Source organism: Piliocolobus tephrosceles, chromosome 10, assembly GCF_002776525.5.
Source record: "Piliocolobus tephrosceles isolate RC106 chromosome 10, ASM277652v3, whole genome shotgun sequence".
NCBI lineage: Eukaryota > Metazoa > Chordata > Mammalia > Primates > Cercopithecidae > Piliocolobus > Piliocolobus tephrosceles.
In genome coordinates this window covers 130,219,719-130,231,370 of record NC_045443.1, presented here as the reverse complement: position 1 = coordinate 130,231,370, position 11,652 = coordinate 130,219,719, and the positions used below count along the sequence as shown (strand labels likewise).

Genomic DNA, 11,652 nt, shown 5'->3' with positions numbered 1-11,652 from the left:
GAGGCTGGGCGCGGTGGCTCAAGCCTGTAATCCCAGCACTTTGGGAGGCCGAGACGGGCGGATCACGAGGTCAGGAGATCGAGACCATCCTGGCTAACACGGTGAAACCCCGTCTCTACTAAAAATACAAAAAACTAGCCGGGCGAGGTGGCGGGCGCCTGTAGTCCCAGCTACTTGGGAGGCTGAGGCAGGAGAATGGCATAAACCCGGGAGGCGGAGCTTGCAGTGAGCTGAGATCCGGCCACTGCACTCCAGCCCGGGCGACAGAGCAAGACTCCGTCTCAAAAAAAAAACAAAACAAAACAAACAAAAAAAAAGATCATCTGTATCATCAGGGTTCTGCAATTTCAGGATAATGTGTCTCCACTTGGTTCTTTTTATTCATTAGATAGATTAGGCCGGGCGCGGTGGCTCAAGACTGTAATCCCAGCACTTTGGGAGGCCGAGACGGGCGGATCACGAGGTCAGGAGTTTGAAACCATCCTGGCTAACACGATGAAACCCCGTGTCTCTACTGAAAAATACAAAAAGCTAGCCGGGCGAGGTGGCTGGCGCCTGTAGTCCCAGCTACTCGGGAGGCTGAGGCAGGAGAATGGCGTAAACCCGGGAGGCGGAGCTTGCAGTGAGCTGAGATCCGGCCACTGCACTCCAGCCTGGGCCACAGAGCGAGACTCCGTCTCAAAAAAAAAAAAAAAAAAAAAGGAAAGAAAAAGGTTCTGAGATGGATTGGATTTTAAAATTTAACTGTTTCATTTGTAAGAGTTATATATATATATTCTTTACCCCCCTCCCCGAGACGGAGTCTTGCCCTGTCTCCCAGGCAGGAGTGCAGTGGTGCAATCTTGGCTCACTGCAGCTTCCACCTCCCGGGTTTAAACAGTTCTCCTGCCTCGGCCTCCAGTGTAGCTGGGATTATAGGAGGACACCATTATGCCTAGCTAATTTTAAAGTTTTTTAATTTTTTTAAATTTTTAGTAGAGATGGGGTTTCAACATGTTGGCCAGGCTGGTCTCAAACTCCTGACCTCAGGTGAATGCACCTGCCTCGGCCTCCCAAAGTGCTGGAATTACAGGCATAAGTCACTGCACCCAGCCAAGAGTTAAATTGAAGATAGGACATAGAAAAAGCAAAAGGACTAAAAAATATGTATACCAGGTAAATGTTAACCAAAAGAAAGCTGATGCAGCTGTATTAATACCAGACAAAATACTCTCTAAGCCAAAAGTATTAGGAAACATAAGGGCGGTTGTTAAATAATACTGAAAGTCACAATTCTCTGGAAATATATACTAATTGTAACAATGTAGCCTCACATTAAATAATGTAAACATTTACCTAATTATAAGAAGAATTTACCTCCAATCAGTTTGGGAGTTGTTGACATCCCTCCCTCAACTGATAGTTGGCGCAGACCAAAAATCAGCAAAAATATGTTTGGAATGACACAATCGACTAACTAGATTTAGTCACTAGCTGTAATACATTTAGTGAACAAATGTAGTCTTGCACTAAAATTAGAGAATACCTATCCTTTTCAAGAATACATAAATTAATGACCATATATATACCACAGAGTAAGCTGCAACCAGTTCTAGATAACTTAAATACAGACCATGTTTGGAAATTGAAGAAAAAAAATCCACATAAATAACTTGTGGATCGAAAAAGTCATAGAACTTAGATAATACTTGGAACTAAATGTAAATACAAACACTATCAAAATTTGTAGCATGCAGTTAAACAGGACTTGTATACGCATTTATATATCTAAATGCATATATTAGTAAAGAAAAACAAATAGAAAATTAAGTTTCCAACTGAAGAAGTTAGAGTACAACAGATCCATCAGAGGAAGTAGACAGAAAGAAGTTATAAAGAGTTATAAAGGTAACCAGGCATGGTGGTACACACCTGGAGTCCTAGCTATTCGGAAGGCTGAGAGGCAGGAGGATTGCTTGAGCCCAGGAATTTGAGGCTGTAGTGGGCTATGATGGCACCTATGAACAGGCACTTCACTCCAGCCTGGGCAACACAGGGAGACCCCAACTCAAGAAAGAAAAGAGGCTGGGCGCGGTGGCTCACGCCTGTAATCCCAGCACTCTGGGAAGCTGAGGTGGACGGATCTCAAGGTCAGGAGATCGAGACTATCCTGGTTAACACGGTGAAACCCCGGCTCTACTAAAATTACAAAAAATTAGCCCGTGGTGGCGGGTCCCTGTAGTCCCAGCTACTGGGGAGGCTGAGGCAGAAGAATGGCATGAACCCAGGAGGTGGAACTTGCAGTGAGCCGAGATTGTGCCACTGCTCTCCAGCCTGGGTGACAGAGTGAGACTCCGTCTCAAAAAAAAAAAGAAAGAAAAGAAAGAGGTTGCAAAATTGAGCCAGAATGAGTGAAACAAGCAATACAATTAAAATGTTGTTCTTTGAAAAGACTTAGGAAATAGTCACGTCTTTTTCTTTTCTTTTGAGACAGGGTCTCATTGTGTCACCCAGGCTGTAGTACAGTGACACAATCATGGCTCACTGCAGCCTTGACCTCCCGGGCTCAATTGATCCACCGGCCTCAGCCTCCTGCATAGCTGGGACTATGAGCGCACACCACCACACCCAGCTAATTTTTGTATATTTTGGAGAGACCAAGTTTTGTCGTGTTGTACTGGCTGGTTACATCTTTTTCAGGATGGAGTTTGTTATTTTTATTTTAATGAAAATAGACATCATTATAGTAAAGCCTTAAAAAATGGAATGATTCCCATTTTCTGCTAAACTGTTGGAAAACATAGATGGAATGGACAGTATCCTCAAGTTATGCACTGACCTAAGAAGTAATGAAAACCTGAATAGAACTTTAACCGTTACAGAAGTTGACACTTAAAAAGAAATAGGCCGGGCATGGTGGCTCATGCCTGTAATCCCAGCTCTCAGAGAGGCAGAGGCGGGAGGATAGCTTGAGCCCAGGAGTTCGAGACCTACCTGCGCAATATAGTGAGACCCCATTCTCCACAAAAAGGAAAAAAAAAAAAAAAGATGGAAAAAAAAAAGACAAAAAAAAAAGTGTAAAAGAAACACCAAACCCAGATGATTTTTAAGAGAAAAAGGGAAAAAAAACCCTTAGCTCATGTGGTAACCTTGGCAATCCTTGTTACTTTGGTAACATAATTGAAAACAGGAAAGGAAAGGTACGGGCTGTGAACAACAGATGAAAAATATTAACATACATGAACAATAATGATGTGACCAACTAGGACTTATGCCGAGAATAGCAAGCACTGTTTAATTTTAGAATCTGCCAAGTGAGTTTTTCTTGAGAGCAATCCACTAATTCATCGTTAAAGGAGAAAACTCATAGGATCATCTCCAGTAGATGCAGAAACAACATGTGGTAAAACTTTAACATCTGTTCATGATAAAGCTTTGAACAATCAAAATCAGAATAGATGAGATATTTCTTAACCTGATAAAGTGTTCTCGAAACCTAACAGCAGACCTCACACTTAACCACAAAACATTGGAAGCATTGAAGTAAGGAGTAACAAAGGGATGCCTTTTAACCACTGCTTCTGTTCAAAACAGTTTGGAGATCCTAGCCAGCATAATTAAACCAGAAAAAGAGTTGAATTTGAAGGATCGAAAAGGGAGACATCAGCTTATTATTTACAGACGATGTAATTTAACAGAAAATGTAAGGAAACCTAGATTTTGTGTTAACTAATATGTATTTCAGCAACAATTAGATACCAAGATGAGATAAAAAATCTATAGCTTTTGACCGGGCGTGGTGGCTCACGCCTGTAATCCCAGCACTTTGGGAGGCCGAGGCGGGCGGATCTCACTGTTGCCCAGACTGATATCAAACTCTTGGGCTCTGGTGATCCTCCTGCCTGGGCCTCCCAAAGCACTGGGATTACAGGTGTGAGCCACCATGCCTGGCCTATAGACAACTTTATTGAACATATAAAAATTTCCCTAAGTAACAAAAAGAGGTGCCATCTTTACAGATGCAAGGACTCGGTATTAAAATATGGCAGTTTGCCCCATATTAATTCGTAAAATTCAGTGTAATTCCAATAAAAAAATCGCAAAAAGCTTTTTGGATAGAACTTGACAGATGAATTTTAAAATTCATATAAAGAGTAAGGATAAGAATAACCAAAGAATTTTGAAGAATAAGGAGGGCATGTTAATCTTACTATGTAACGAGACACTCTGTCATGGTGTCTTAACGATGAGAGGAGAGCAGTAGAGCCGATTGGGAGTCTAGAAACAGACTGCCCTGGAAGTTGGAAGTTGGTAGGTCACAGAGGAACCGTTACAGATTGTTAAGGAGAGAGTGGACCGCAGTGAGTGATGCTGGTAAAAATGGTTTTCCATATTTGAAGAAGTAAGTTGCTGTGTCACACTGAGTGTAAAACTAAGGCTGAGTGCAGTGGCTCATGCCTGTCATTGCAGTGCTTTGGGAGTCCAAGGAAGAAGGGTCAGTTGAGCCCAGAAGATCCAGACCAGCCTGGGCAACACAGGGAGGCCTCATCTCTACAAAAAAAAATCTACACAACAACATTAGGAATGGTTGTGCGTGCCTGTAGTCCCAGCTGCTTGGAAGGCTGAGGTGGGAGGATCACTTGAGCCTGGGAGGTTGAGGCTGCGGTGAGCCAAGATGACACCACTGCACTCCAGCCTGGGTGACAGAGCGAGACCCCTGTGTCTTACAAAAAGAAAAAAGAAAACTAAAATCTTTGGTAAACAGCTCAGGAGACTGTCTTTATGATGCTGGGGTGGGAAGGGCTTTTTTAAGGCACATGTGAAAAACATCACAAAGGGAAAGAATGATCAATTAATTAAAAGTTAAATCTTCTGTAGTCTGTGACAAGAAAGGCAGAATGTCGATAATTGTTGACACTGGTGATAAGAGCATGGGAGCTCGTTACTGTGCTTTTGTATATGTTTGAAAACTTTCCTGATAGGAAGTCAACACACACAAACTTATGTAGCACAGAAGTCACCATGAAACAAAGGCCTGAGTCACATTTTGAAGATGTTTAGAATGTACAAAAGTTAGAAATCGCTCATAAACGTGTGTTAGCCATCTATTGCTGCCTAAAAAATGACCCCAAAACTTAGCAACTTAAATGCACCTGTGTATCCGAGGGCTCCACTGGAGAAGGACCCAATTCCGAGCTCCCTCCCATGGGTATGGCAGGACTTGGTTCCTCCTTGGCCTTTGTCTGGACATCATCCTTAGTCCCCTGCTCCATGCGGCTCTTCACAGGACAGCTCACAGCATGGCGCTGGCTTTTGAGAGAGTGCCAGCCAGCCAGAAGCCACAGTGTTTTATAGGTGCTCTCAGGAGTGGCGTTCCATGACTTTTGTTGGAATCTGTTCATCGGGGCAGTCACCGGGTCCCACCCCCACTCAGGGAAGGAGTCACACAGGGTGTGAACACCAGGAAGTGGGAGTCATTGGGCCATTTTGGGAGTTGCCTGCACAGGGCCACAAAGATGTTTAGCCTTACTATTGATTAGGTAAATGCAGCATGATGTATGTAGATAGCAGGTCATACTGCAGGCAAGTAAGTGTGGTGGCATCAAGTATCAAGATTGTAGGAAGTAGAAAATCCCTGGTGCTAGAGGTGGAGGTGGCTGTTCTCCGGGACCAGGCAACACATACAGAGATGGTCGCTGAGTCGCAGTTTGTAGTTTTGAAAAAGTAGGCACTTGTCATTCTTCATTTGCAAAGTCATGGGTAGGCAGGCTGATGTGTTTGTATGATAGAACATTTCATATCAGTTACAATGAACGAATCGTATGTACGTGTTTCACCCGGTGTCAGTCTCAAAAACACATGGCTGAGTAAAGAAACAAGTTGCAGGACCAGGCGTGTGGCTCATGCCTGTAATCCCAGCACTTTGGGAGGCCGAGGTGGGTGGATCACTTGAGGTCAGGAGTTCAAGACCAGCCTGGCCAGCACGGTGAAACCCCATTTTTACTAATAATACAACAAAAAGTATCCGGGCTTGGTGGCAGGCACCTGTAGTCCCAGTTACTCGGGAGGCTGAGGCAGGAGAATGGCATGAACTCGGGAGGCGGAGCTAGGAGTGAGCTGAGGTTGCGCCACTGCACTCCAGCCTGGGTGACAGAGCGAGACTGTCTCAACAAAAAAAAAAAAGGAAACAAGTTGCAGTCAGATGTGTCCCACATGTTACTATTTAAGTTAAGACTTACAGCTGTGGCATGTGTCTGTGGACATGTGGTAAAAATTTAAAGGTGTGTGGGGGCAGAGAGAAGAGGGCTGTACCCATTATTTGCAACATTTTCTTTCTTATAAAAAGAGCATACTGGAGCAAACATGGCAACATGCAAAGATTTGCTTATTGGTAGTCTTGAGTGACATTTTATTTTTCAGTTTGATCTTTTCACTTTTTTTTTTTTGAGACGGAGTCTTGCTCTGTTGCCCAGGCTAGAGTGCAGTGATGCAATCTCGGCTCACTGCAAGCTCCGCCTCCCGAGTTCCCGCCATTCTCCTGCCTCAGCCTCCCCAGCAGCTGGTACTACAGGTGCCCGCAACCACGCCTGGCTAATTTTTTGTATTTTTAATAGAGATGGGGTTTCACCATGTTGGCCAGGATGGTCTAGATCTCCTGACCTCGTGATCCGCCCACCTCAACCTCCCAAAGTGCTGGGATTACAGTAGTGAGCCACCGCTCCTGGCCTCACTTTGTTTTTGTTTTTGTTTTGTTTCGTTTTGTTTTGTTTTGTTAAAGAGGGTCTCACCCTGTCGCCCAGACTGGAATGCAGTGGCGCAACCTTGGCTTACTGCAACCCCCACCTCCTGGGCTCAAGTGATCCTTCCACCTCTGCTTCCCAAGTAGCTGGGACCACAGGTGCACACAACCACACCCAGCTAATTTTTCTGTTTTTTGTAGAGACGGGGTTTCACCATGTTGGCCAGGCTAGTCTCAAACTCCTGGCTCAAGTGATCCGCCCACCTCAGCCTCTCTAAGTGTTGGGATGACAGGCGTGAGCCACCACCCTCGGCCATCACTATTAAAAGTTCAATAAACTTGTGTAAACAAACATCCCATTTCAGGTGATACGCTTATGTTAGATTTCGAGAAGTGGAGTTTGTGGGGATGAGATCCTGAGATTCTTGTTTGCTTGTTTTTATGAGGCAAGGTTTCACTCTTGCCCAGGCTGGAGTTCAGTGGTGTGATCACGGCTCGCCACAGCCTCCAACTCCTGGGTTCAGTTGATCCTCCTGCCTCAGCCTACCAAGTAGCTGGGACTACAGGCACAGTACCACGCCTGGCTAATTTGTAATATATTTTGTAGAGACAGGGTCTTGCTGTTACCCAGACTGGTCCCAAACTCCTGGCCCCAAGCAATTCTTCTGACTTGGCCTCCCAAAGGGCTGGGATTCCAGGCGTGAGCCACCCTGCCCAGCCGGAGATCCTGAGATTTAAGGCTTCACTGGGTTTTTGCAGGTCACGATGGCCGAGGCCTCAGAAGACAGTCCGAGGCCAAGTGCTCCCGACATGGAGGACTTCGGGCTCGTGAAGCCGCCTCACCCAGCAGCCCCTGTCGCTGTGAAGAGGAAGCGAGTTCTTTGGGAGAGCCAGGAGGAGTCCCAGGACCTCACGCCGACTGTGCCTTGGCAGGAGATCTTGGGACAGCCTCCTGCCCTAGGAACCACCCAGGTAAGGCACACGGTTGTGACACTATCTCTGAGGGGTCTGCTGCAAAGCCCAGGGAGCCCGAGATGCGTCCTGACCCCTAGGGAGGCTGCTTGTGAGAAAGTCGTGGCGGGCATTCCCGTCTCACCACTTGCACATGGGCTGTGCTCACCATCCATCCCAGGAGGAGTGGCTTGTCTGGCTCCGGTTCCACAAGAAGAAGTGGCAGCTGCAGGCTCGGCAGCGCCTCGCCCGCAGGAAGAGGCAGCGTCTGGAGTCCGCAGAGGGTGTGCTGAGGCCTGGGGCCATCCGGGATGGTCCTGCCGCGGGGCTGGGGAGCTTCTTGCGAAGAACTGCCCGCAGCATCCTGGACCTTCCGTGGCAGATTGTGCAGGTGTAGACCTTGATCCAAGGGGAGGGCAGTGGGCTCTGCTGATGGCCCAGGGATGGGGTGTCCGGCTGGGCCCTGAGGTCTGGGATGGGACGGTTAGAGTGGGCCTGGAGTTTCCTGCCCATCGTAGGGAGGCGTAAGGCCCTATGCTGGGAGCTGGAAGCTACCTGGGAGGTGGCCCTGTGTGTGGGTTCCAGTGTGTCCTGTGACGTGCTGTATGTCCGTGTGGCCTTTCAGATCAGCAAGACCAGCCAGGCCGGCCTGTTCAGGCTGTGGGCGCTCATTGGCAGTGACTTGCACTGCATCAGGCTGAGCATCCCCCGTGTGTTCTACGTGAACCAGCGAGTTGCTAAAGCGGAGGAGGGCGCTTCGTATCGCAAGGTAGGGAGGCAGCTGGTGCTGGCCTCTGCAGTCATCTGCCTGGGCAGCCTCTGAGGTGGCTTTCCCGTGATCTAGCGTGGCCTTGAGCCTCCGTCTCCTCAGTCCCTTATGGGGATGTTGTAGGAATTCCTCAAAACGATGTGTGTGAACACGGCGCAGAGCCTAGGGCAGAGCGAGTGCTGGGGATGGAGCTGCTGGTGTCCTTGTCACGATGAGCTTGTCTGCCTGCGAGGTCCATGTCACAGGGACAAACCAAGTGGCATTTGTTAGAGGTTGTGAACTCTGTCTCCATCGGATGTTTGGTTGTTAACAGCTTTATTGGGATGTAAAGTTACACGCCATCCAACTCACCCATTCAAAGTGCACAGTTCATTGGCTTTTAGTGGCATGACTATTGCCAGTCAATGTTGACATTTTCTTTTTTTTTTTTTCTAATTTTACTTTGATTTCTGGGATCCATGTGCAGAACGTGCAGGTTTGTCACATAAGTAAGCATGTGCCATGGTTGTTTGCTGCACCCATCGCCCCGTCACCTAGGCATTAGGCCCCACATGCATTAGCGGTTTGTCCTGATACTCCCCCTCCCCTCGCCCCCCATTCGGATATTTTCATCACTCCAAAAAGAAGCCTTGCATCCCTTACCTGTCACCATCCTCCCCCAGCCGCCAGTAGCCACTGATCCACTTCCTACCTCTGGGTTTGCCTGTTTGGGCATTTGGTATCAATGGAACCCTGCAGCAGGTGGGTCTTTGTGCTGGGCTCCTCCCACCTGCAGAAAGTCTGAGGGTTTTCATATGGCCACGAGTGCGCCAAGGCTCTTAGGTGGCGTCTCGGCCCAAACCCCCCGTTGTTGATCTGTCAGCTCAGCGCATTTCTTGACTGGATGCTATGACTCACGTAAGAAGTGACATGTAGCTGGGGAGATGAGGTGTGCGTATTTGTACCTACACAAGGAGGTTTTCCGGAGAAGGTGAAACTCGATTCCAGCCAGGCGATTCAGTAGAATGTGCATCTAGAAAGTAGACAGACGCAGAGCCAGGTGTGGTGGTTCACACCCGTAATCTCAGCACTTTGGGAGACCAAGGTGGGTGGATAAGAAAAGGAAAGCGGACGCAGAGGCATCGAGACCACAGAGAACAAGTGGGAGTGTGGGCTTTCCACACCTTCCTTTAGATGCGTGGCGCTGTGGCGCTGTGGCTGCCTTTAGATACGTGGTGCTGTGGTGCTGTGGAGCTCTGGCTGTGTAGAAGTGCCCTTACTTTTGGGTTGCTTTTCTTTATGACTGTCAGCTCATCTCTGGAGGGAGGCTCTGGCACTGTGTAAATATCCTGTCCTCGACGCTTGACTGGATGGTGTCAGCATCCATGTCTCATGGGGTCCATGGGGCTCCAGGATAATATCTTCTGATTCTGTCCCTCATGTATATTAGCTGTTTCCTTTATAATGAAGAGCTTTGTGTAGATCAGGTGGAAGTGAACTCTAGTTTATTCCTTAAAAAGCAAGATACGAGAGGTATGATATGCTGAGGGTTTTTTTTTTTTTTTAAGCAAGAGAAATGCTTTTTCCCTTTAAATTATTTTTAATTTTCAAGGTAGGACATGGCAAATGGGTTTATTCCTTTTACTTACCCTCTCTTTTTAAAATGTTACTATGGATTTGTGGATTTTTGTTTGACTTTTGTTGTTTTAGTTTTTGAGACGGTCTCACTCCATCACCCAGGCTGGAGTGCAGTGGGGTGATCTTGCCTCCCTGTAGCCTTGTACTCTTGGGCCCAAGCGATCCTCCTGCCTCAGTGTTTAATGTTTTAAGATCAGTTGTAGCCAAATCCCACCCAACACATACGCCTTAGGTATGTTAAGGTGCACGGCAGGCCGTTGATAGGTCCTTAGAAACTGCAATTTTAAGTGAAATGACTTTAAGTAAAATGATGTATCATGAAACAGATTTTTTTTCTTCCTGGAAACATTGTAATGAAACTGTTAGCCAGGCACAGCGGTGCATGCCTGTAATCCCAGCAATTTGGGAGGCTGAGGCTGGTGGATTGCTTGAGCTCAGGCATTCGAGACCAGCCTGGGCAACATGGCAAAACCCCTTCTCTACAGAGTTTTTAAAAAAATTTATTTATTTTTATGTATTTGTTTGTTTGTTTTGAGATGGAGTTTCTCTCTTGTTTCCCAGGCTGGAATGCAATGGCGCGATCTCAGCTCACCGCAACCTCCGCCTCCCAGGTTCAGGAAATTCTCTTGCCTCAGCCTTGCGAGTATCTGGGATTACAGGCATGCACCACCACACTCAGCTAATTTTGTATTTTTTAGTAGAGACGGGGTTTCTCTGTGTTAATTAGGCTGGTCTCGAACTCCCGACCTCAGGTGATCTGCCAGCCTGTCCTAGGATTACAAGCGTGAGCCACAGTGCCTGGCCCCAGAATTTTTTTTTTTTAAAGGAAGAAACTGCGTTGAACAAAATGATGTTATTTGAGGACCTGCTATACGTCACTTAACATCGCAGTTTCCAAGTATCCATTGATGTTGTTAAGTGAGGACTTACTATAATTTACATATAGTTAAGTGCAGATTTTTAAATATGCAGTTGATTGGGTTTTTGGACACATGACTATATCTGTGTCACCCACACCGCCACCCAGGTGCAGAACGTTTCCATCACCCCGAAGGGTGCTTTGTCCCCCGTGCAACCTGCTAGCCTGATTTCTGCATTTCTGTAACTGTGTGTGACTTTCCTGAGCTTCATATTAATGGAGCCAGACAGTAGACTCTTCGGTGGTCAGTATCTTTTTGAGACTCAACTTATCCCAAATTGGGCTGGCCGGATCCCTTCAAGCTGGCACTTGAGTCCTTTTGACATGCCCTGTTGGTCTTTGAACACTTCCTTGCTTTCTGGCCACTAAAAGAGGCCAGATTCACCTTGAACTTCTGGACATGAGATTAGCTGTTCCTCTAAAGAGCCTGAGCCTCACTGAGAGGTTATGTTGAGAAACCAAGTCCTCTCCAGGACTCCCCCAGTCCCCCCAGCAGGGAGCTAGGGTACCTCTCTCCAGCTCCCCTCTCCAGGACTCCCCCAGCCCCCCAACAGGGAGCTAGGGTACCCCTCCCCAGCTCCCCTCTCTGGGACTCCCCCAGCCCCCCAACAGGGAGCTAGGGTACCTCTCCAGCTCCCCTCTCCAGGACTCCCCCAGCCCCCGCCAACAGGAAGCTAG

At 47.2% G+C, this 11,652-nt stretch overlaps 1 protein-coding gene across 1 annotated transcript in view; it reads left to right on the top strand.

The window, feature by feature from the left end:
- POLE (DNA polymerase epsilon, catalytic subunit) overlaps nt 1-11,652 on the top strand; it is a 66,657-nt gene that overhangs the window by 33,926 nt on the left and 21,079 nt on the right. The window contains exons 30-32 of the mRNA XM_023196783.3: nt 7,478-7,690; nt 7,851-8,060; nt 8,295-8,438. Coding sequence (XP_023052551.1) covers nt 7,478-7,690; nt 7,851-8,060; nt 8,295-8,438 — 567 coding nt within the window. The remainder of the gene's footprint in view (nt 1-7,477; nt 7,691-7,850; nt 8,061-8,294; nt 8,439-11,652) is intronic.